At 40.6% G+C, this 24,180-nt stretch overlaps 1 protein-coding gene across 1 annotated transcript; it reads right to left on the reverse strand.

The window, feature by feature from the left end:
• Window positions 1-1,404: 1,404 nt before the first annotated feature.
• Window positions 1,405-23,618, reverse strand: tars1 (threonyl-tRNA synthetase 1). The gene is made up of 19 exons (XM_007892214.2): window positions 23,463-23,618; window positions 21,442-21,522; window positions 20,433-20,623; window positions 15,974-16,097; window positions 14,090-14,211; window positions 13,861-13,978; window positions 13,023-13,087; window positions 12,455-12,533; window positions 12,065-12,211; window positions 11,228-11,326; window positions 9,204-9,370; window positions 7,973-8,135; window positions 7,122-7,259; window positions 6,949-7,026; window positions 6,219-6,319; window positions 5,668-5,772; window positions 4,507-4,579; window positions 3,438-3,552; window positions 1,405-1,912 (listed from the first exon to the last, which is right to left on the reverse strand). The coding sequence occupies exons 1-19, from the start codon at window positions 23,514-23,516 to the stop codon at window positions 1,764-1,766; spliced, it is 2,169 nt and encodes a 722-aa protein (XP_007890405.2). The 5' UTR covers window positions 23,517-23,618; the 3' UTR covers window positions 1,405-1,763.
• Between the last annotated feature and the right edge of the window lie 562 nt (window positions 23,619-24,180).

A 24,180-nucleotide genomic window follows, 5' to 3' on the forward strand; every position in this document is an offset into this window, starting at 1 on the left:
CCAATCAGGAGGGCCTCAGTTCAGTTGGAGAAAGTTGTCCCTTGTCCAGGTCTCGATGGCGGACACGCAGTCGATCAGGACGCCAGTAGTCCTGGAGTTGAGGGTGGAGGCAGAGAGATAGAGATGGGTGTCATCCGATTACATGTGGAAATTTACCCCATGTCTACGGATGATGTCACCAAGAGGGTGAAGAGGAGACCGAGAACAGCCCTGAGGAACACCGCACAAGACGGGGGCTGGAGGTAAAGCCGTTTGCAGAGATGAAGTGGAGGCGGTGTGAAAGATAGGACCTGAACCAGTCCACTGGAACAGATAGATGGGACTTTGTCTTAACATGAAATACAAAGCAGAATCCACAAATTAAACTAATTTCATGATTCGGGAAAAAAACTGATGTATTACATATCTGAAATGGTAATAATTGATGGACTGAACTGTAATTGAAGATCAGTCTTGTCCTGCAAATCATTCTGCCTTGCCTCATCAGACTTGATAGATGGGTTTGAAATTATAAAGTTAGATGTAGGTATGTTTTGCCATTTTTAAATTTCAAAAAAAGCTTCAACGTAAGGGCAATAAGAGACAAGTGGAAAAGGTAGCATTAATTGATCAAAGGTCAAATCCTGTTTGAAATTGTTATTTTTGTTAACAAACAAGAAAAATATTTGTGTACTTATTGCTTTGTATACAGACTGCAAAGGGCTGTGTTAAGATTGGTTTATTGTTAGTTTGTCACTATGTATTATAAAACTGCCAGTTAAACTACCACGACAATAATCTTCTTTGTGAGCACCTGATGATACCTCCCGTTCAACAGTGGTTCTCCAATTGTTTAATTACTTCGGTCCTCGCCAGTATATTTTCACCAATGTTGGCAGATCACCCTTTACAAATACCCTGATACGCTGTTCATTGTAAATTTATTGGTAACAATAATAGGTGAGTAAATTTAAGAGTAGTTTATCTTCGATTGTTGTTTGAATTTATTTACAAAGTTAGAAATATTTTTTTTAAATGTCACGCACTTATGGGGAGTGTAGACTTAAAGAGGAATTACGTCTAGCATTGGTCATATTTTATTTAAAAGTGATTGTTGCCTTTGAAGCTTGTAACACAGAGTGATTGGATCCTTCAACATTTCTGATTTGTACACAAATACATGACTGATGTAGTGAAATAAAACCTAATTTTCAAATGTGTGTTTCAACTGGGTATCCATCACATAATCTAAGGACACAACTTTGCACTTTACAAGTGGGAAAGGAATAATTTCCATCAAGCAGGTCAGACACTACACAATATACAATTCCACCACCATATTCGTTAACATTTAACCTCTCCCGTTACCCCTCCTGTGGTTATCCTATTATATGGAAACACAATGAGAGAAACAAATTAAAACTATTTAGCATTGAATCTCCTTGTTTATTGCATGATACAGCATTTATTAAAACAAACAATTTATCAGAGGACAAAAGGGTAAAACGTGAAAACTAGTACAAGTATATACGGTTATGGACAGGATTGAACCAGGATTATTACCTCTTTATCTTTAACCCAACATGGAAACCAATGTTTTGGCAATATTCCATACATGCAATTTGTTTTTCTTTTAAAGACAAGCCATGAGATGAGTACTTTTTGCTGAGTCTTTTTCCAGACTCCTGCTTGGGGAATAAGGTTACCAGATTTACAGAATGCAGCTTTACTTCACAAATTGCTCATTTTTCCCTGTATTACTATGTAGTGCAGAACAATTCTTCTCAGAACTCCTCCTCAGCGTGTTTACTTCTGGCTTGCTTGTGCTGAAGAAGTCTCGCAATGGTTTCAGAGATTGTGCGCTCTCCATGCACCTTGTTGTCTCTTGTGCGTACATTCACGGTTTCACTACTCTTCTCCTTTTCACCAAGCACTGAAAACATAACCATATTTCATCAATGCATTAATAATGGCTGAAATTCAAGAAGCAAAGATCTACCCAAGTCGGTACTACATCAAGAAGCAATTATTCTGTCTGACACACATTGCCCATCATCAGTCCACAAATGAGCCCTTTTCACGTCAGGAGGCTGTCTCACAGCGCTTGACAATACTGGATGAAAGCTGACTGAAAAGCGGTACTTCATTAGGTCATTTAAGAGAGACTTTGATGGATACTTGGAAGAATAAACCATTAGGATATGAGGAAAAGAGGAGTGGGATTAAATGACTCCAGTGGCAAGACAAGTATATCACAAGGACAATGGGCTGGATGGCAAACTGCTGTGATATCCTAAAGATTTTATTTTTAAAAAGACCTACAAGTAGTTAATTACTAAATTATGAAACACTTATATTTTTGAACCAGTTACTGTGAACACACACTTGATAAACCAAACGTAACTATATTTTGGTATTTTGACTATGAGCAAAAGTAATAAAAGTGGTGGGTTGCTCTCTTCATTCTTTATTCAACTAAATGTGTGATTAATGCAGAGGAAGCTGAGAATATGGAATTCACTGCCAGAAACTATGGCTGAAGCAAAAAACATCAATGTATTTAAGAGGAAACTTGATGCATACACAAGGGAAGAGAGAATATAGATAAGTAGAGAATATGAGGTGTGCAGGCCCATGGGGAATATAAACACAGCATGGACAAGTTAGGCAGAATGGCTTGTTTCTTTGCCATATCATTCTATGTAAGATCTGAATAAACATTTTCAGGCTATTCCCTTTATGTACAGTGCTATTTAGACATCAGCAGCTGCCACTACTGCTCTTGTCTAGCTGCCAGACAATATCAGTTTGTATCCTACGTTAACTCAGTGCCTATTTTTTCCCTACTATTGCAGTGAAACACCTGAGCTCAACTTGTGTGCCACAAAGATGCAGCTGAGTTGAATAAATGTCCCACTATTCTGGCACTATGAACGGATACTCCAATGCCATCTTTCTATCCTCAAAATGGAGCTACTTTAGTGAAAATGGTGCTGTGTTCAATACACTTTTACAGACCTCAGTGAAACGTTTCCTGAGATCTCCCAGAACAGTTTTGTTGAACCACAAAGCCATAAGCCAGATGTAGGGTTTCAGTGAGGCTCACAGGCAACTCAGCTTCAGTAGAAATTGTCCCAGATTATTTCTGCTGACAATTTGCTTACAGACATGTGCATGGCTACATGGTATACTCAGTTGAGTATACACATGTTTTTTGAGTGACAATATAATGACAGATTTGGTTATTAAACACACAATTCCCACAAGTTGTTTTCCGTGCATTTAAATAATATAACTTGCAGCTCATATGTAAATGTCTGTCGGTTAAATAGTTGCAACTTTTTCGACGGTGTGGCTCACTGTTGTTCATGAGTCACACATGTGGGCCAGTACAAATCTGGGTTTGACAACGCTGAACACACTCTCAGACGCACTTCAGCAAGATTTACAAAGCTTACCGAGGATAAAGTTATATTGAGCAAGCTGTGCATTTCGGATCTTCTTGTTCAATGTGCTTCCTTGGTCAAGGTCAACATCAGTCATCAGTCCTGAATCATGGAACTGCTGCCGAACCTATCAATTTGAAAGAAACTTCATTACTGCAAAGATTTCTGAATCAACAAATAATTGTGCCCAAATTCTGTATTAAATTGCATCTCTTCGGACACCTTTCTGCCCACATACCCAGCTTCTCTAGATCCCTCTGAATTTATGTACATACATGTGCAACTCCTGCTAAAGCGTAACCAGCACATATTTAACAGACTAATTTCCATATTTTTTTTTACCTTGGTCACAAGTCCACACACCAATCCCAAACCAAAGTGAACCAATATATTTGCTTCCATACACATAGACACAATACAAAAGCCAATCTAAACACCTTTACACCTTGTCTCCCTTGTGGAAAGTACCCAGTCTGTTCCCTCCTTCTCCAACGGCCATTTGTTTTTTTGGACTTCATTTGGAACTCGATCGCTGAAACATTGGACCCTGTAGTCCGTGGCTAAATATAATTTCGCTTGTAACTCTTAAAATTCTATTACAAATCTAAAGAATTTCATATAGCGTTTGATGTAGCAGCTTTCACTTCAAGAGGATGCCTCACAGAGCTTCACAAGATTCACTGTAAAGTGTAGTAACTGTATTTTTGTTGGCTAATTCATCAGCCTAATTTGCGCACAACAATATCCCAAAAGCTGCCATGAAGTGAATGACCAATTTTATTCGGGGGATATGTCATGACACGCTTCTCTTTTCAAATAACGCTACGGGGTTTTTAATGTCCACCTAGATAGGCAGACGGGACCTTGGTTTAACATTTCATCTGAAGGATGGCACCTCCCACATTGCAGTGCATTCCCAGCGCTGCCCTGGGGTGTCAGCCTGGACCTGTGAGTTCAAAGTCCCAATGTGGGGCTCAAACCACACAGCCTCTGACTCAAAAGTGATAGTGTTACCAACTAAGCCACATCATTGACACCTAAACTTCACAACATAAATTATATATACATAAAAAAACTTCACCTTTTGTGCATAGTCTTCACACATGGGTCCCACAGGTACAACCATAACTTGACGGGGAGACAACCAAAAAGGCCTGAAAAATAGAAATGACAACATATTTCAGATATTACAAATATCAATTCAATCAATGAGATCCAAGATTCAGCAGTTTTTGAATGTCACAAACCTTCTGAATATTACTGAATTAGAAGTCTCTCTATAACCTGCACACAACAACTTTAAAAGGGTTAATGGTGCCATCAAAAGTTGTGTCAAGATGTAAATCACTCAGGTCAAGTAATATCTGGAGGAATGAATACAGTTCTAGTGGCTGATATAGGGGGTTGTTCAATCCCAGATATAATGCAGAAGAGCAACGAGGTTCATACCCACTGTTGGGACAACTACATAAACTCAGTCTCCTCAGCCCTGAAAATAGAAGTCTTAGGAGACAATTTAGAATTAAGATATGATAAACCTGTGGCCCGCAGGCCGGAAGTGGCCTCACGAATATTTGCACGAGTCTATGTAAGTCCGTGTTCGATCAATAGTGTTTTCTTTTTTTTTGATTGATTATTTCTTGATTTATAGCATAAATCAAGAAAATGTATTTTGTTGGGCCACCCTAACGGTTGGCCACCACTGTGGTAAACCCAAAACAATTATAGATCTGCAAGGCACTGTAAAATTATTTTTACCAATGCTATTCTACCAGGGTTCAAATCAACTCTTTAGCAATGATGCTCTCTCTCCCATCCAAGATTTATTGATGTCAGGTCAGGAATTACATTAGTTAGAGAGCCCACATCGCTCTGTCACAAATTTATTACTTTTTCAAATGCAAAATTATTATTGAGACCTGTAATGGAAATTTAAGATGTAGAAATCTAATAATCCAACATAAAACAGAATCACCCCATAGTTTTCCTTAGAGCAAGACGTTGCAGATATTCTTTTTCACCTTCATTTAACTGAGTTTAAATATATATATATTATATACAATATATATTATATATATTATATATAATATATATTATATATATTATATATTATATATATTATATAATTATATACAACATAGGTACAATATTTCCCATTTAATCTCACATAATAAATTGATATGTTAATCCGTACATTATTAAAACCGATAACAAATACAAAGAAAATGGAGCTCTTCATTACCATTTGCCACCGTAGCTTTCAGTCAAAATAGCAATCATTCGCTCCACAGAACCCAGAATTGCACGGTGAATGATAACTGGTCTCTTCTTGTCATCACCATCATGACTGCAATGAAGCAGAACCAGATTAGTAGTTCTTCTGAACTACAGAAGCAAATCCAGCTTTTAAGTAACATTATTTGCTCTCGACTCTAAAACAGTTGATTCTTTATATTAAAAACACTTGATCAGAGTTCTGCTCGAGTGCACAAGCTCCACAGTAGCATCTAGGGACAGGAATTCTTGTAATTACTGTTGGAAGCAATTGCATCATTCACAATAAGGTAATTGTTTGTTTCCCAGAGTGTCAAGCATCTAAGCAGTTATCCGCATTGTGATGCAAGCAAAATATCTCTATATCTTAAGTGTCATTGCTACCTAATCAGTTACCTCAGATGGACCTTGTGATTTTTGCATTTTTAATTGCAGAAGCTTAATAATTTACAGTAAATTCATCAACTGGTCCACTCAAAAATTAGCCCAATTTTCACTCTTAGAATAAAAAGTACTTACCTGACATAGGTCAGGTTAAATCTTAATGGCAACTGGAAATCCAGTTGTATTGTAGCACACTGATGATCTCTCCCAATGGCATCTTTAATTTTGATGTCAATCTGCAAATAAAAACAGTAAAAATATAAAGCACCTCTTCCCAAAAATGAATTATTTTTGTAATAGTGATACCCACTGAACTCAAACCCGTTTATATCGACATCCCATGGATGCCGACAAACATTTGAAGTCCCTGCCCCTCCCCGTATCGGAACACATTAAATTTACAGTGTATGTTGACGTCATTGACATAAATTTGGGCATGCTTTATAGCGACAAATTTTTCAAGTCTCTAACAGCATAAATGACATTGTGTTCTTACTGCTTGTCGACAGACAGGTTGATTTAACCTTGCCTCCCTGCTCTGCCTGACGCTATGACATTCACAAGCGCTGAAATGCTGCACTTGAGCTTTGGGCCATGCGGCACATGAATAGTCCCACTGGAGTTCCAGAGCGTGGAGCGCAGTGTCCAAATCCCTGACTGTCCAGCGCCGTTGGACGTCCTCCCGACGTGAAAGGCGCGATGCAAATGTATTGTTGTTGTGCAGACTACAACTCCCGGTGTGCACCTCGGCTGCCAGTGACTAACCTGCACTTGGTTCATTGTTTTTTTGTTGAAACCTGCTTATGTCGACAAAATCTGCGATGTGGACATAAACGGGTTAGAGCGTATTACAATTTGTAATTACCTTCGGGCCATAAAAAGCTCCATCACCAGGGTTCAGGGTCCACCTTTCACCAAACTCAATGAGGCTGGTTTCAAGTTGCTGCAAGGATAGATCGTAAAATAATAATTAAAGGGGCTAAAAATGCATCGCAAACATTTAAGTATTATCAGAATGTACAAAGTAGGATTACTAACCTTCTCAGCCTGGTTCCACACCTCAATGTCACCAAGGTACTTCTCTGGGCGTGTGGAAAGCTCGAGTTTGAATGTGAATCCAAAAACTTCATAAACAGCACGTAGAAAGTCCAGACAGCCTTTTATTTCTGCTTCAATCTTTTGTTTAAAAAAAGTAAAATGAAACAATTTCTCATGATTAAGAATGTAGTGATGAATGTAGGTTATGAATGCATTTTGCTCACAAAAAAAGTCTGTTCATTTTACAATATATTCTGTGGAAGACTCCGAGATGTCTCATCGAAGCAATAAGCTTTACAATAATAAGTAAATACAAAAATTATTATTGTAGTCATGAGATCCCACATGTACAGATCTACGTTAATATACAATACTTTTTAAATATCCAAAGCCTCCTTTTTATAAGTGAACCACCTAAAACATACAAAACAAGAACTATTTCAAGAGCACTAGAATAATGTGAAAGGGAAAAAGTACCAGCAAACGATCCTATTTATGCAAAGTGCTAACATTTCCTGCAATTCCATTGCATTAGTACAAGTGATATCTTTTATGCAGTTTAATTTCCTTTTTCTCACAGAAAAATACCACTTCACACTCATATCAGAAGAGAGGTTTGGATGAAGAAGGCCAAACCGTGCACTCATTTGATCTCAACCTTCCACAATACCTTAGGAATTAGCTGCTCAATTTTCCCATGCTTTTCTTTTAATCTCCCATTTGTCTCGCTGTGCTAATAATGGCAGATGAAAGGGCCAAGTGCAGGACCTACTCCAAAGTTGTTCACAATGCCCATGCAAGTGACTAGCAGAAGCCATCAATTATCCCATGTGACTATCACAATCACAAACCTGCTCCATGGTGCAGAAAATATGGGCATCATCCTGCTGGAACCTGCGAACTCTAGTCAGGCCTGTCAGTGCTCCAGACAGCTCATTACGGTGGAGCACTCCAAAGTCAGCAAAGCGTAACGGTAACTCTCGCCAAGATCGAGGCCGATGGTCAAACATAAGGCTAAAACACAGAGAAGGGAAAAAAAATCCTACATTTAAAAACGTTCAATTAAAATAACGAAGAAATAATTATCCTTGCATTTGATTTAGAGTGTTATCACGTCTTCAAGACGTCTCAAGTTAATATGAAGTTAATATATGAAAATAATTTCATTTGTAGAAATATTAATTTCATGTACTTCATTTGTTGTACTGAATAACAATCCTTGAACTGTAAAATGTAGTGACTGTATTTTGTGGGCATTATGCACCAGCATATTTTATAAATCTGTGCAACTCATATAAATTCTACAGCACTCAAACAAGTGATTCACATATAATTTTTGTTGAGTGCAATTTAACGTCAAGTGTATTCCTCGGCAAGCACAATTGCTAATGTCCTGCAACTGCAAGGTCCTACAACAACAACTTTCATTTATATAGCAGCCTTCATGTGGGTTAGCATCCCGGAGTGCTTGACAATGCCGGAGTCTGACCCTGAGCCAGCAGAAGAAGGTGTCTGTAAGCATGATCTTAAAAGGTCTTTAGGTAGGATTAGAAAATGAGGAGGGAGGGGCAAGACAGAGGGATTGACGGAGGTATTTCCAGAGTTTCGGGGCGTAGTGACTGAAAGCATGCCCGGTAGAGCGAAGGGGGCAAGGGACGGAACCGGCTGAGCGGAGGCAGTCGGTGGTGGAGTGGGGGTGGATAATCAAGTCGGATAGGTAGGGAGGTGCGAGGGCAAGAAGGCATTTGAAAACAAAATCCATTCATACAAAAAGCCATGAAGGGAAAAAATACAAACATGACGTATACAAACATGTTACAAACAAATTAAGTGCTCTTTTTCAGGATAGAGTGAAGAGATTGCCACATTTCCCGCATCATGAAAATACATGATTACAAAGGGTTTTGATGCATACAAGAGAAACTTAAATCATGGAGACTTCAGTCCTAAAGTCTGGGCTAGGGAGGGAAAGTGCATCAAGAAGGGGCATTAAATAAGAAGTATCTCCATACAATCCAGTCCACCATAAAATTAAGCCGAAAGGATGATTGTGAAATTTCAACAATTCAAATTAGTACTTACCAGTGTCCTGGGCAATTCATAGGCTTTAGGGCAAAGATTTCCTTCTCCACTTCAAAAGAGAACATGTTCTCACTGTAGTGCTGCCAGTGTCCTGAGGTTTGCCAGAGTTTGCTGTTGTAGATATTGGGACTTACCACCTCTGTGAAACCCCTCTTCCTGTACTCACTCTGCAACAGGACAAAAATTCATAGCAATGACAACTGACTTGAGAGGTTTCAACACACAAAAGGTCTTCAGTGCTCTGGTCTGATACAAACATAGGAACAAAATCAGATCATATGGCCCAGTGTGCAGGTTCTCAATAGTAAAATCATCCTTCCATTTGATAAGCCCCTTTCATGTCAGAAGAACATTTCAAAGTGCTTGTGGCTTTGAGAGATTGTGGCTTCTCTTTATATTTGAAACCTATTCTTTGGCTCTTTGTAATGTTTAATATCTTTACTTCCTATGTAAATCTCTCTATTAAATGTTTCAGTCAATTTTAAATTTATGGCCTTGTAGGAGAATGCATTTCATATTCCTACAACGTGAGTGAAGACATTTTTTAAAAAAAACTTTTAAACAGTTTAGCTCTAATTTTAAGATTATAATTCCATGTACAAATTCATATCATTCCCAAGTCTGCAGCAGAGACACTTATTGGAAATCAGGCACTTCCCAAAAGACAGAAAAATACACCCTAAGCATCTCTTGCTGATACAACAGCTAATCTGTAGCAGTACTGACCACAGGGTAGGAGCAAGTAACCTGTCTGATTCTAAAACTGGGAGCGTAGTACTGGAAGTACTAGAAACAGAAAAAAATACACAACCAAGCAAGACCTGTATAATTCTTACAACGCTGTCACTGATAGTCAGCCGTGATAATGGAATAATCTACCTCTTATTCCCTCCACGTCACACTCAATTGAGATTGATGATTAAAGCAATGGAGAGTGAAATTAGAAACTTTTTTCATGCAGGGTTGTGGAAACGTGGAATTCATTACCCCCAAAGATTGTAGATGAGGGTCATTTGATTAAGAGGGATAAATATTTGCAGAGATAGAGGGATATCACGAAAAGATGGGAAAATATTAATATTAAAGTGGTGAAACAAGCTTGAAGAGCTGAATGGTCTACTCCAATTTCTATCTTCTTTTGTTCTCATAAAAAAAACTATTTCAATATCTCAAGAGCATTGGCTGAACAAGATTCTTCCACTTTCTTCTTATGGCTATTCCGCATTGAGCAAACTCTGCACAAGTTCCTTTCTTCTAATGTCACAGCTGCATGAAGCACAACAAAACTTAATGCCTGATCAAAAGAAATATTTTTTGAAAAGTGCTTAATTTTTCCAGCTTCTCATCTTTTCCTAGACTAAAATATTTCAGTCTCTACAACTAGGCCAGAAATGACCTTGTCCAGATATTTTAAATTATTTATGAATTCGGCAATAGCATTCGGCTGCAAAATGACACGCTCACTGCACTTCATTGTAAATCCTATGAAGCACTCTGAAATGTTCTTCTGACATGAAAAGGGGCTTATCAAATGCAAGGATGATTTCCACTATTGAGAAGCTGAACATACTATTCAATGCTGTGTGCTGTCCACTGGATGGCAGTATAATAAAATAAATATATCCAATCAAGCCCAGAACTCTCTAGTTACAAATTAATACGGCCTTTATCTTTAGAAACCACAACAGTAACTTGCATTTATATAGCGCCCTTCACGCAGGGTAGCGTCCCAGAGAAAAAAGTACCATTATAGTGGAGACACCTGCTGAATAATTCAGGATCTATTATACTACTTTGAAATATTGCCCTTTTTTTCTAACATTTAAACTGAAAATAAAGTGAAGAATTTGAATTATTCAACATTAAGAAATATTTTGCGCAGTGCCCTTCCAGAATTTTTAGAAAGCCTGAACTTACAGAATGCTGAGCTTTAGCTCCAAATGACAAAAATATTTAATCAGCCGAACAATTACATCAGGCAAACAATTCTATTGTGATTCATACGTCAAACGAATAACACATACCTTAATGAAGTCAATGAGTGCATTGTAGATGTAAGCTCCCTTGGGCATAAAGAAACAGCTTCCTGGGCTGAGCTCATGGAAGAAAAACAAGTCTTGTTCCTACAAAACAAAATTCAAAATGGAAACATTTCAAACATGAAAATATACATTTTTTAAAAAGCATCAGGTTTAATTTCTGGTTCGCTAGAGCAGTGGCAGGTTAATACATTTAACCTTCCACCCATAAAATGGGAAGAAGAAAATCTCAGGAGTTTTCCTGTGCCTAAACCACAAACTATTCCAATGTATCATCATGCACTGCTGCCTTGAGAAAAGGAGTAAGTGAAAATAGGGGGGAAAAATTGAGAGGATAAATTAGTGGATGGAAAAAGAATGTTAAATTTGCAAAGGGTAATGTAATTATCTCTCCAATCCTCATAAAGGTTGATCCTGTTACAACATACTGCTTTGAACCAATAAATGTAGCTGCTAAAACTGCCAATAGTAGCTGTTTTCGTAAACGCATGGTATTTTTCTGGCATTTATGAATATGAAAATTCTGCTCTGAAAAGTATATTCCCAACTGCTCAACCATGATGTGATATAGATGTACTCGAAAATACAATTACAGTTATGGTCTTTTTGGTATCAAAAAACATTGCCAATAACTTTCAAAGCCAAAAAATATTAAGAATTTTCAAGTTAAAGTAACAGCATCTCAATCACAAAATGTTTGGACTTTCATACCCATTTTAGGTTTTAGTTAGATGATTTACAGCAACCAGTTTAAGCCTTACGCCATAAACATTAGTTGCCAACATCAAGCAACAAGGTCAATATTAATATATGTAAACTGACCTTTCCCAGTTTTCTATGATCTCGGTTTTTGGCTTCTTCCTGGAACTTCTCCCATTCTTTCAACATTTTTCCATCTGGAAAAGAAATTCCATAAATCCTCTGAAGTGTCTCCATATCGGCCTTTCCTTCCCAATAAGTTGAGGAATTCTATGAACATCAAAGGATTTTAGGAGATCAGAACAAAACGTTCATACATGAAACACAATTAGCATGTTATTTCAAGAACACAAAATATAATTACTATTATTAATATTGGTAAATATTATTTTGATTAAAAAATAAATTTAATTATTGTCATTTTATTGGTATTTTCCAACAAGAGGCACAAAGAAAACCTTAGGATGAAACTGATTTCTGGTAAACAGGACCATCACCAGTTGAAACGCTTACTTTGTGAATCTTCAAGGCCTTTATTTTACCAGTGTGTCTGACATGAGGTCCTCGGCACAAGTCAATTAGTGGTCCACACCTGAAATAGAACAATAAAGAAAACCAGTGTTCAATGCCAATTACTGAATGTGCTCTTGAAAAAGTTGTAAACGGTTCACCATTGGAGGTAAAATATTTGAGACAGGAGGTCAGGACAATGTCCTCAGTTGATCAACTATGTACTTATACTGGTCATAAAGTGGGAGTATATTGGGTCTAGTATTTTTAACATCACCACTTCTTTCACCAGATTAAAGGCGCTAAACCAAATATAAGGATTATTATTAATTTGTGCATACTGCAACCCATTTTATTTCTCACATTAATATTGAAGATTATTCTGTACACTTGTAGACCCTTATACTGTCCTATTTAAACAAACCCATAAGCCTGTTTCTTCCAAAAGTGGAACCTTTGTGATATATATTATTCAGTTTCAAATTGGATGTCAGCGTTCCAAATTAGGTAAACAGAAAATGTTATGTTCTTCAGATAAATCCTCTAAAGTTACAGAAGCTCTGGTACTTACCTGTACACTGTGGTAGTTGCAGTCTTCACCTTCTCATTTAGAATCCTGCATTTGAATTTATTATACTAAAAATGAAAAACAAAAACAAAAGTGAATACTGTAATGATTACTAACCAACATAAAAGTATTGCAATGGACATAACAGAAAGCAATTCATAATCACTCATTACATTCTTGTAAAAGATAGAAAAAGATCAGCTAATTCTCACATAAATTTATCAACATTAATTAACAAAATATAGGATTAGCGCCAAAAAAGCATAGATCAAAAATGAAGCAAAGTAAATGTCAATCATTATTAGTGCTTTGTGTCCCACTATGACTCTTTCTCAACTTATTTTCCACTTTGATCTTGAGCACCGCATTGTTGGAGGGTTGTCTTGGGAGTGCTTTTCAAAAGCTCTGAATCAGGATGTGGGCAATTTTCCAGCATTTATTATACAATTTATAGCCCCTTTCCTGTCAAAAATACACCTCAAAGTGCTCGACACACCTAGCTGGATACCCAAGCTGGGTGAATAGAGAAAGATATAGTGGCCATATAATTGCCATGAATTTCTGAAGGGACTGGTCATATTATTGTAGCCCAAGGCCATGAACAATGCATCTTTGATAAGCATTAGTCACTGCCCTGTCGGCTCAGTACATTCGTGCAGAATGTTGGGAGAAGAAGGTCTAATAATATTTAAAGGTAAGATGGTTTCAACACAGATCTTTCAATACTAGTCTTGTTGACCTTCTTGTTGCCAGTTCAAGTTTGTTCGCTTGGCTCATTCTAATCCAAGGACTGGTATATAATGGAAATATGAGATGTAAAAAAATAAAACTTTTGGTTCACCTTAAACATCTCAAGCAGCGTCTCTTTTGTGATTTCAAGTCTCTCAAATGGTTGTTTGTCCTTCATAACCCGCTTGCACAGGGTTTCTAGAGCTTGAAAATCATTGCTGGACACACCTCTGGTGCAAACAAGAAGTTTAAAATGATTAAACGCCAGATACCTTTCAAGAAAATTGTAAAGGATAAAAATCGATGCACACTGAAAATAGTAGATTCATAAAATAACATACTCCTCTTCCAGGTACATGTCATAATAAAACCCATTCTCAATTGGCGGTCCATAGCAGAGACACCCTCCATAGATTCGCTCCATAGCCTCTCCCAAGATATGGGCACTCGAATGCCAATACACCTGGCACATAGAAAACAAGTTCAGCTAATCTTTTCTTCAAGCAGATACTGCACATACAAGGCAATCCATCAAGAGCAAAGACAAAGATCTAGCTCAATTCAAAATCAGTTTACTACAAGTCTGGGGCAGATCAGATCACATGCTCCACAATCCGCTTAATTTAACCCAGTTCAATCTGACTAGAAATTATAATTGATCAATTTTGCCCTAATAATAATAATCCTGGCATTTGATATAGCACTTTTCACATCTTCTAGTCTAATGAATAATTAACAGCAATAACAGTTACATAAACCCTGTGAAAATAATCATGAACAGGGGGAATCATGCATGCTTTTATTTATGTAACAATCACACTATTGTGCTGAGTTATAGTTCATGAGTTATAGTCCTCACCATATGTGACCTATCATACCCAACAGCACATAGTGAATATCAGCAGGATTCCAGGTACACTGACGTTCAGCACAGTTAAGTCCAGCCCTGTTCTCTCCTGAAGTTCACATACATGCACTTTCCAACAGAGATCAGCAATGGAAACCCTGGGAGATTTCTCCAGTCCCTAATCTAAGGGATTCAAAGCTAATTAATGTGCTCAGAATACTGCTCCAGCTGAGATCAGCAAAATGCAGAGTCCAGAAATCAAACCTGCAATCTTCTTGTCTGTTCAGCTCAAGGCTGAAAGAGGTGGTGCATATGCCCACGAGGCCATCTGAGAAGGTCATGTACCTTAAAGGTTTTTTTCTAATAATTGCACTGTTATCAAATTATATAAAACAAACTATTCAGGAATATTAAGATAAATGCAGTATTTACTCACTGCGCATTTTAAGTGCAAATGTTGCAAAAATGCTTTAAAAATTTATATGTATATTCAAATGTTAGGCACCATATTACACCAAATGAGTATGTTGATTTACAAACCTAGTCAACAACAACAACTTGCATTTATATAGCACCCTTCACATGGGGAAGTGTCCCGGAGCGCTTGTATTCAGTTGTAAACAGTTCAACATCGTTGACCACTCTATCCTCGTCTCACCTTGTCCTTGAATGGTTCAGATCCTACCTCTCACACCATCTCCATTTCACCTACGCAAATGGTTTCTCCTCTAGCCCTCGCACCATCTTGTGCAGTTCCTCAGGCCACCAAAACCCTCGTACGCACATGTATACCATCCTTGCTCGTCGGCCTCCCCAACTCCTCCCTCCATAGGTTGCAGATCATCCAGAACTCTGCAGCACGTGTCCTTCCCCACACTAGGCTCCCTATCAACCCCATTCCACTGGCTTCCCATCACACAGAGGATACAGTTCAAGATCCTGGTCCTCACCTTCAAAGCCCTCCATGGTCTTGCTCCCTCCTACCTCTGCGACCTTCTAACCCCCTACCAATCTGCCCATTCCTACCGCTTCGGCCTGCTTCACGTCCCCCACCATTGGCGGGGAGGCCTTCAGCCACTCTGCCACCATCCTCTATCCCGCAGTCGCTCCATCTCACCCCTCCCTTGCCTCCTTCAAGATCTGTCTCAAGACCCTCCTCTTCGTCCAGGCCTTCGATCACCCTCCTTCCCCCACCTGACCTCCACCCTCCCCAATCCCGACCCCCAGCTCGGGTCCGAAACACTGATTGTCCAGCGCCTTGGGACGTCTTCCGATGTGAAAGGCCCTATACAAATGTAATTTTGTTGTTGTTGTAAACTACAAAGGTAAAAATACTAAAATACAAATATTAATTGTAAATATTATAAATATTACTTACAGTCTTAGCCTCTTCATCATCAAACTTGAGCAGTGCTAGAATGCAGTCATCTTCCAATGGACGGTCCAGATCCCAAACCACCCCATTCACCTTAGCAACAACCGTGTTGTCAGCCAAACCTTGACTGATTTAATATATAAACACAAACTTAATAAAATGTCATGCATTAGAACAGAACATTCTTTACACAGCTATATATCCTAAAATTAAAACTTGTATTTTTGAAGAAGGAATATTTTTGTATTAAGATATACACATTTTAAAGAAAACACGATCACCTTGTTCAAAAACACAATAACCATAGAATCATACAGCACAGAAGTAGGCCATTCGGCCAATTGTGTGCCCACTGTTTAAAAAGAGCTATCCAATTGAATCCCACTCCGCTGCGCTCTCCTCATAGCTCTGCAAACTTGTCCTCCCCAAATAATTATCTACTTCTCTCTTAAAAGCTATTATTGAATCAGGTTCCACCACCCTTTCAGGCACAGATACAAACAACTCGCTGTGCAAAAAATGTTTTCCTCACCTCCCCTCTGTTTCTTTTAACAACTATTTCAAATCAGTGTCCTCGGGTTACCGACCCACCCGCCAGTGGAAATAGTTTCTCCTTGTTCACCCTATCGAATCCCCTCATAGTTTGGAAAACTTCTAATGAGTCTCCTCTTAACCTTCTCTGCTCCAAGGAGAATAATCCCAGCTTCTCCAGCCTCTTCTGATAACTGAAGTCCCTCATTCCTGGTACCATCCTGGTAAATCTTTGCACCCTCTCCAATGCTTTGACATCCTTCCTAAAGTGTGGTCCCCAGAACTGGACAGAGTACTCTAGCTGAGGCGTCCCCGGTGTTTTTAGAAAGGTTCATCACGACAATTTGCATTTACATAGAGCCCTCCACTCCGGGTGGCATCTCAGAGCACTTAACTATGGCAGAGTCCAAGGTCGAGCCAGGAGAGGGGGAAGGTGACCGTAGGCACGGTCAAAAAAGAAGTTCTTCAGGCTCGACCTGTAGATGGGGAAGGAGGGGACGAGGCAAAGGGGTTGAGGGAGGGAGTTTCAAAATTTCAGGGCTTAGGCGCTGAAGGCACGGCTGCTGATGGTGGTGCGGAGGATACAAGGGACAGTAGAGCAGAGGCAGCGGGTATTGCTGTGGGGAGAGAGGTTAGAGAGATAGGCGGGTTCCAAGGAATGGAGGGAATTAAACACTAGAGTGAGAATCTTGAAATCGATCCGCTCTGTAACAGGGAGCCAGTGGAGATTGGCAAGGACTGGAGTAATTGGGTACGAAGTTTGGTATGGGTGAGAATGCGGACGGGGGAATTTTGAATGAGCTGAATTTTGTAAATAGTGAGGATGGGAAATCAGCGAGAAGGGCGTTAGAGTTGTCTAGACAAGAGGTAACAAAGGCATGGACAAGGGTCTCAGCAGCTTTTGAGATGAGGTATTGTCAGAGACGGGCAATGTGGCGGAGGTGGAAGAAAGCGGTGCTGGTCAGGAACTGGACGTGGGCGAGGAAGGATAACTGGGGATCGAGTTGAGTAAGTTGCGCAAAGGTACAGAGAGTTTTAAGGTCAGATTGGATAGGTTGAAGAGATCGGAACCGTGGGACAGAAGATGTTGACCATCTGTAGAAATTAGTTTTGGCAGTTTGTACGGTAGAACTCGAACTAAGCGAGTGCGGTCTCACTGAGGTGGATGATGGTAGGATAGACGGTGGAGGAGGATGGCATGATCAACTGTGTCGAACGCGGCGGAGAGGTCCAGGAAGATGAGCGGGCAGAGGGAGCCCTGGACACAGATAGAGAGGATATCGTTTGTGACTTTCACGAGCGCTGTCTCTGTACTGCAGGTAGGGCGCAAACAGGCCTAGAGGAGTTCAAGTAGGGTGTGGAGGGAGAGGTGTGCGCAAAGTTGGTTGGCAACAACATGTTCCAGAGTATTGGCAAGGAAGGGCAGGTTTGAGATAGGATGGTAGTGACCAAGTTTGGAGGGATCAACGGTAAGTTTTTTAAGGAGGGGGGTGATGACCGTGGTTTTGAAGGGTAGTGGGACTAATCCTGAGGAGAGAGACTGGTTAATAGTGTCTGCCAGCAGTGAGCATAAGAGGGAGGCCAGCAGTTGGGTGGAGAGGGGGTCGAGGCAGCAGGTGGTGGGTTTCATTGTGGTGATGGTGGATGAGAGGAAGAAAGGAGAAATGGGGACCAATGAATGTAGGATGGAGCCGTGGTAGGGGCTGAGGGCGGGATGGGTGAGGGAGACGGGACTGGTAGATGACACGGGCCAGAAGGATGAAGCTACCAGGCGGATGTTGTCAATTTTAGAGGTAAGGAAGTCGTACTTGGCGTTCATCATAACTTCCTGACTTTTGTATTCTATGTCCCTATTTATAAAACCTAGTATTCCGTTTGCTTTTTTAACATGCTTTGAATGTTTGAATTTTAATCAAGCTTGAATTAAAACAGATACCCAGGACACTAATGATTGTTATCCAGCCAAACCGTTTACAAGAGAACTTGAATTGACCAAGAAAAGCACTTATTCAGTGACAGAAATATATCTCAAGGTCCAAAAACTATCAAGACTCAAAGAGATGCACAGATCTAAGAAACATTAATTAAGTTTTTAATTAAATATGCTCCAACTTATAAAGTGGATGAACAACAAGTTACACTTGTATAGTGCCCTTCACGTCAGAAAGACATTCCAGGGCGTTGAACAATCAGGGATTTTTAGACCCAAGCTGGGAGTTGGGGTCAGGAGAGGTGGAGGGCGGGGTGGGAGTTTGGCCACCGAGCAAAGGGAATGAAACTAGTAATAGTTGCCAAGTACAGGGTACTTCACAATTCCATAAGATTTAATCATTCAGAAAATACTTGCTGAACTAATTCCAAGTATATACTGTGAATAGAATATTGTCAAAACAATCCTTTGGACAACAGTTAGAATGGATCAAACAGATGAGGCAGCTAAGATCTTACAAAGAAAGAGTTAACTGGGCTGATAAGCAAATGACGTTCAATGCAGATAATTACAAGGTACTGCGTACGGGAAGTGAACTTAAAGAGACTTGTGTACTCAAAGGGATGGACTAAAACTTGCCACGGGGTTGAAAGAAACTTAAGGGACTCTACACGTCACTCACCATATCTAAACAATGTGAGGCAGAAATAAACAAGCTCAACAGGACCCTGGTACACATTGCGAAATCAGTAGAGGTCAATCTTCCAGGAGTTAGGTTCAAATGGTTGTGATCAGACAGGTTTTACCTAACGGAATGTGCGCAGTTCTAGGCATCGTGACATAAGTGACCCGCTTTCAATCTGATATCACTACTGAGGAAAGCAGCGAGGCCGATTACCACAGGGTATCTGATACACAAGGAAACCCATCACAGTGCTTAAGAGTCTCCAAACCAAACTACTGAGAACTCCAAGTGTCCAATATGGAGTGCACACTCTTCTCCCCAGAAGAGAGGCACCCTGCTTACCTAACCCTCGAGAGTTTAGACACAGGTTGGTGAAACCAAGGGTTCCAAGATACATTACAGAGATCTGCAAAATGCTTAAAAATTATGGAACAGTAATACTTTCAAACGTGTCTGAATAGGAGGACAAGATTGAAGGTTGAGAAGGAAAATATTAGGCAGTATTTGGGACATTAGGGCAAGTGATGTACCCCACCCACTGGATATACTAGTCCTCAGGCTTTTCTGGCTAGAGATAGCTGAGCTGTTCTATTCCTAAATAATTTTAATGCCTTTTGGCATCAGCAATATGTACAGACCTTCTGCAGTGTTCATAGAACAGTTTGAGCCAGAAAAGGTCATTGTATATAGCCCAGTGAAAAATAAAATTACTTTATCCAACACTTGAAATCAGTTTTCTGAAAGTGATATTTTACAAAAATTATTCAAAAAGATCTGCACATTTTAATAAAAAAGGGAAGGAAATTGCAACTTGAATACTGTAAACTTACTTGCACAAGAGTCAAATTGCAATGAAAATAATAAAAAATAATCCTTAGTTTGGTAATCACTTTTCACTTCATGTCTCAACGTACTTCACAAGAAATACTGTAAAGTGCACTGACAGTGTTTTGTGGGTGAATGTGGCACCCAATTTGCACACAGCAACGTCCCACAGACAGTCATGCTGTAAGTGACCAATTTTATATTGAGGATAGCTGGTCATAACACCGCAAGAAACTCCCTTCTCTTTTCCAATCATGCAATGGGACCTTTAATGCCAACGAACAGGTAGATGGGACCTCGGTTTAACATCTCATCAGCTGGCGGCACCTCTGACAATGCAACACCCCCCAACACTGCATTGGAGTAGGTGCTTAGATTATGTGAGTTTTAAATAATAAGTCTTTAAATGGAAGAGGACACAGTAGTTTCCAGTTTGAAATGTGAATAGATTGGTAAAAACAGAAGCATTCAGTATAGATATAGAAGAATACCTGATTCCACAAGCAATCTGGTATGGAGTGCTTTTCCATGACTCTCCCTCCACCTGTTTGCCATCTGGCAGAGTGACAGTAATTGGCTTGCTATCTTTTGCAGCTCGTTCCGCTAGAATCGTATCATTCTCTGCTTTTAGTTTATTGTACAGTTCAAGACGCTTATTGATATAGTCTGGCCATGGATCCAACTGTAGGGACAGGAGGACAGAAAGTTAAGCAGAAACACTTCTCTGGTTACCCTCTAAACCAACATTGTTGGTCAGGGTTTTTTGTAAATTTAAAATTCTTAGCAGTACAGTACGATCAAACTCAATTGCAGATAATATAGAAGATGAATGAAATAATGTTTAATCACATTTTTACTGTCCAGCCTGATCTCCACAATCTCCAAAGCAGTCTGATGCAATAAAGGAGGATCATTTTCTGTCACCTGGTTCTAGTCTAACAAGTGCATCCACACCCAATTTACAACAAGATTATATTTGTATAGCGCCTTTCACATTGGGAGGACGTCCCAAGGTGCTGATATATTTGTTGCACCTGCAACATATTCAAACCAGTGAATTCACTTGAATAAGCTTCCTATTAGTTTGAAACTGAAAACACAAGAAATAATAATAATAATCCTTGCATTTGATATAGCGCTTTTCACGTCGGGAGGACGACCCAAAGCGCTTCACAGAACACACTGTAAAGTGAATTGACTGTATATTTGTGGGCAAACGCGGCAGCCAATTGCGCACAGCAATGTCCCACAAACAGTCGTAGATTGAAAATGACCAATTTAATTATTGTTTTTGGTTTTTGGAGGGATTATTATTAGGCTCTGTGTGGAGTAAGGAAACTTGCCCAAGGTTTCGCCCTCTGCCCGGAATTGAACTCAGGTCTCTCACTTGCAAAGCGAGTGCTCTAACCACTGAGCTACAGGACTCCAAATAACTTTCATTACCTACTAGTGTACATTCTCAAGGTGCTAGTATATTACAAAAACACAGAACATTCTCACCTCGGATTTCTTTGCATCACCATCATCCTTATTACTCTTCTTCTTGCCTCCATCTTTACGTTTTGCAGGAATGGCTTTAGACTGGAAACAGTAAAAAAATGCAATTACAGATGCTGAATGATAATCCAAAAATGTTTCCTCTCTGTGCTCCCTTAATCAATAACCTATTTAAAATCTACAATGCAGGTTTGGCTGGTAATATTGTTTAAGGTCTCAGTACCATGCTTAATCCATGCGGAAAAGCTTTCATACCCATTCTTTCCATTTATTTGGTTCTTATACAGAGGTAGGCAGAACTAGGGGATAGCACGGAAGGCATCCTCACAAGACTACCAGGTGATCGGCTTCAAGATCTTCATCCTCACATTCAATTCCTTCCTGATCTTGCTCCTGTCTACCTTTACAATCTTCACTATTCTCCTGAGTGCCCTCCATTTGCCAATCTTAGTCAACTTCTCTCTCTGTCCCATTATTGGTCAGTGAGCTTGCAGCCACTAAGGAACTATCTCCCCAAATTCCTTTGCTTTGCTCCTTCTCTCCATGCCTTCAAAACCCTCAACATGCATCTCTTTGACAGTGCCTCTGGTTAACACATCCTTCAGTTCACCATCCTTTCCTCGTTGCTCAGGTATCCCCATCATCTCTGTGAAGCATTTAAAGACTTGTGTCATATGTGAAAGGGAATCCTCTCGGTCTGGCAGGTCTGGTACCCAACTTCGACCGAAATTTAACATAAAAGGTAGGAGTGTGGAAAGGCTCAGCAAGTCAACCAGCACATGAAAGATAGGATGAGATAAAATGAGACAGCACAGATACAGGCCGCACAAGCCTCCATTCCCCCATCCCCCTCACCTATACAGTTACATACATTATAATAATAATCTGTGTATGCTGATATATAAAAACTTGCATTTACATAGCACCTTCACACAGCTAGTTTCAGAGCTAGTGATTGTATTTGTGGGCAAATTTTTCATACACATATATATACACACAATACATTTTACAGTTACATAGCGCCTTGCAGGTTGGGAAACGGCTCAAAGTTTTGACACTGCGGGCTATATATCGATATATATTGGAGATATAAACATATATATATATAAAATGGGGCTATATACGTCAACAACAACAACAAAATTACATTTGTAGAGCACCTTTCACGTCAGGAGGACATCGCAAGGCGCTGAACAATTTGGACACTCAGTGTTTCAGTTTTCAGACCCGCGCTGGGGGTCGGGATCGGGGGGGCTGGAGGGCAGGGGGTGAAGAGGGGGATTGAAGGCACGATCGCAGAGGAGGGTCTTGAGGCAGGTGTCGAAAGTAATAATAATAATAATCCTTGCATTTGATATAGCGCTTTTCACGTCGGGAGGACGTCCCAAAGCGCTTCACAGAACACACTGTAAAGTGAATTGACTGTATATTTGTGGGCGAACACGGCAGCCAATTGCGCACAGCAATGTCCCACAAACAGTCGTGGAATGAAAAAGGCAAAGAAAGTGGCAAAGAAGGGGGCAAAGCGTATATATAATGGAGATATACACATATATATATATATGACAGGGCTATACATACATATATAATGGGGATATACACATACACGTGATGGAGACGTACATAATAATCTCTGCATTTGACATAGCGCCATATCCCACCTTCAAGACGTCTCAAAGCGCTTCACAGGATATACTGTAAAGTGTAGTGACTGTATATTTTGTGGGCAAAACGCAGCAGCCAATTGTATCGTATCATACACATACACACACATATATATATATATGTATATATGATGGCGATATGCACATGTATCTGATGGAGGTAAGTTGGGTGCAGGTTAGTGGTGACGCCTTCCCCGGGTCAGGCTGAGCCGCTGAGCCGCTGAGCCGCGTCCCTCAGACACTGGCGGAGGCCGTCCAGCGGTGAGCGACTGGTTTTCAGTGACGGGCTCGGCTGGGAGCCCGGCCCGGCCCGGCCCGTTACCTCCCGGTGTACATGTGTCCGCGAGCCTCCTCCCTCACCTCGGTCTCCATGCTCAGCTCCCGAAGCTCCTCGGTCACTTGATCAGCCGCCATATCCTGTCTCACTGCCCACTGCAGCTGATGCAATCCGGCGGCCAACACACACCCACACACACACACCCTAACCTGCTGCCGGCGGTTGATGGACGTGGCCCCCACACCAACCCGGAGCCCGGATATCGCATACGTCACCAGGACAGAAGGCCGGACCGGCTCACGCTTCTCCAATCAGGGATCGATGTGGGCGGGTCTCCAGCTGACGCCACCAAGCTCGGTTGGTCTGCGCAGCGCGGAGCGGTGCGAGAACGGCCGAGCCGGGAACGGAAGCGGAAACGCCGGGTCCTGAAGCTGGACTGGAAGACGCCATTCGAGGGCTTGGCGCACTCCCAGATCACGTGATCGCGATCCGCACCATTGTTCCCGCCCCAACCATGCGTCATGCTGCAGGCTGCCCCTCAGCACGTGATCGGAGCACAGGCTCCCCTCATTGTGAGCCTCTGGGGCTCTGTGTAAAGCAATGGTCCAAACAAAGCCATAGAGCCCCTCCCCCCCCCCCCCCTCCCCCCTCCCCCCCACCCTGTGCTGTGCCCTCCCGCCCCCGTCACGCGGCCCACCTCAGCGCCCTCAAAACTAAAACCCGGACCCTCGAGCGCGGGCTCCATCTGCGCTGCGTGTGGAGGGTTTCCCCTATTATCGTGGAGACCCAAATCAACCCAAA

Source organism: Callorhinchus milii, unplaced genomic scaffold (genome assembly GCF_018977255.1).
Source record: "Callorhinchus milii isolate IMCB2004 unplaced genomic scaffold, IMCB_Cmil_1.0 Scaffold1, whole genome shotgun sequence".
NCBI lineage: Eukaryota > Metazoa > Chordata > Chondrichthyes > Chimaeriformes > Callorhinchidae > Callorhinchus > Callorhinchus milii.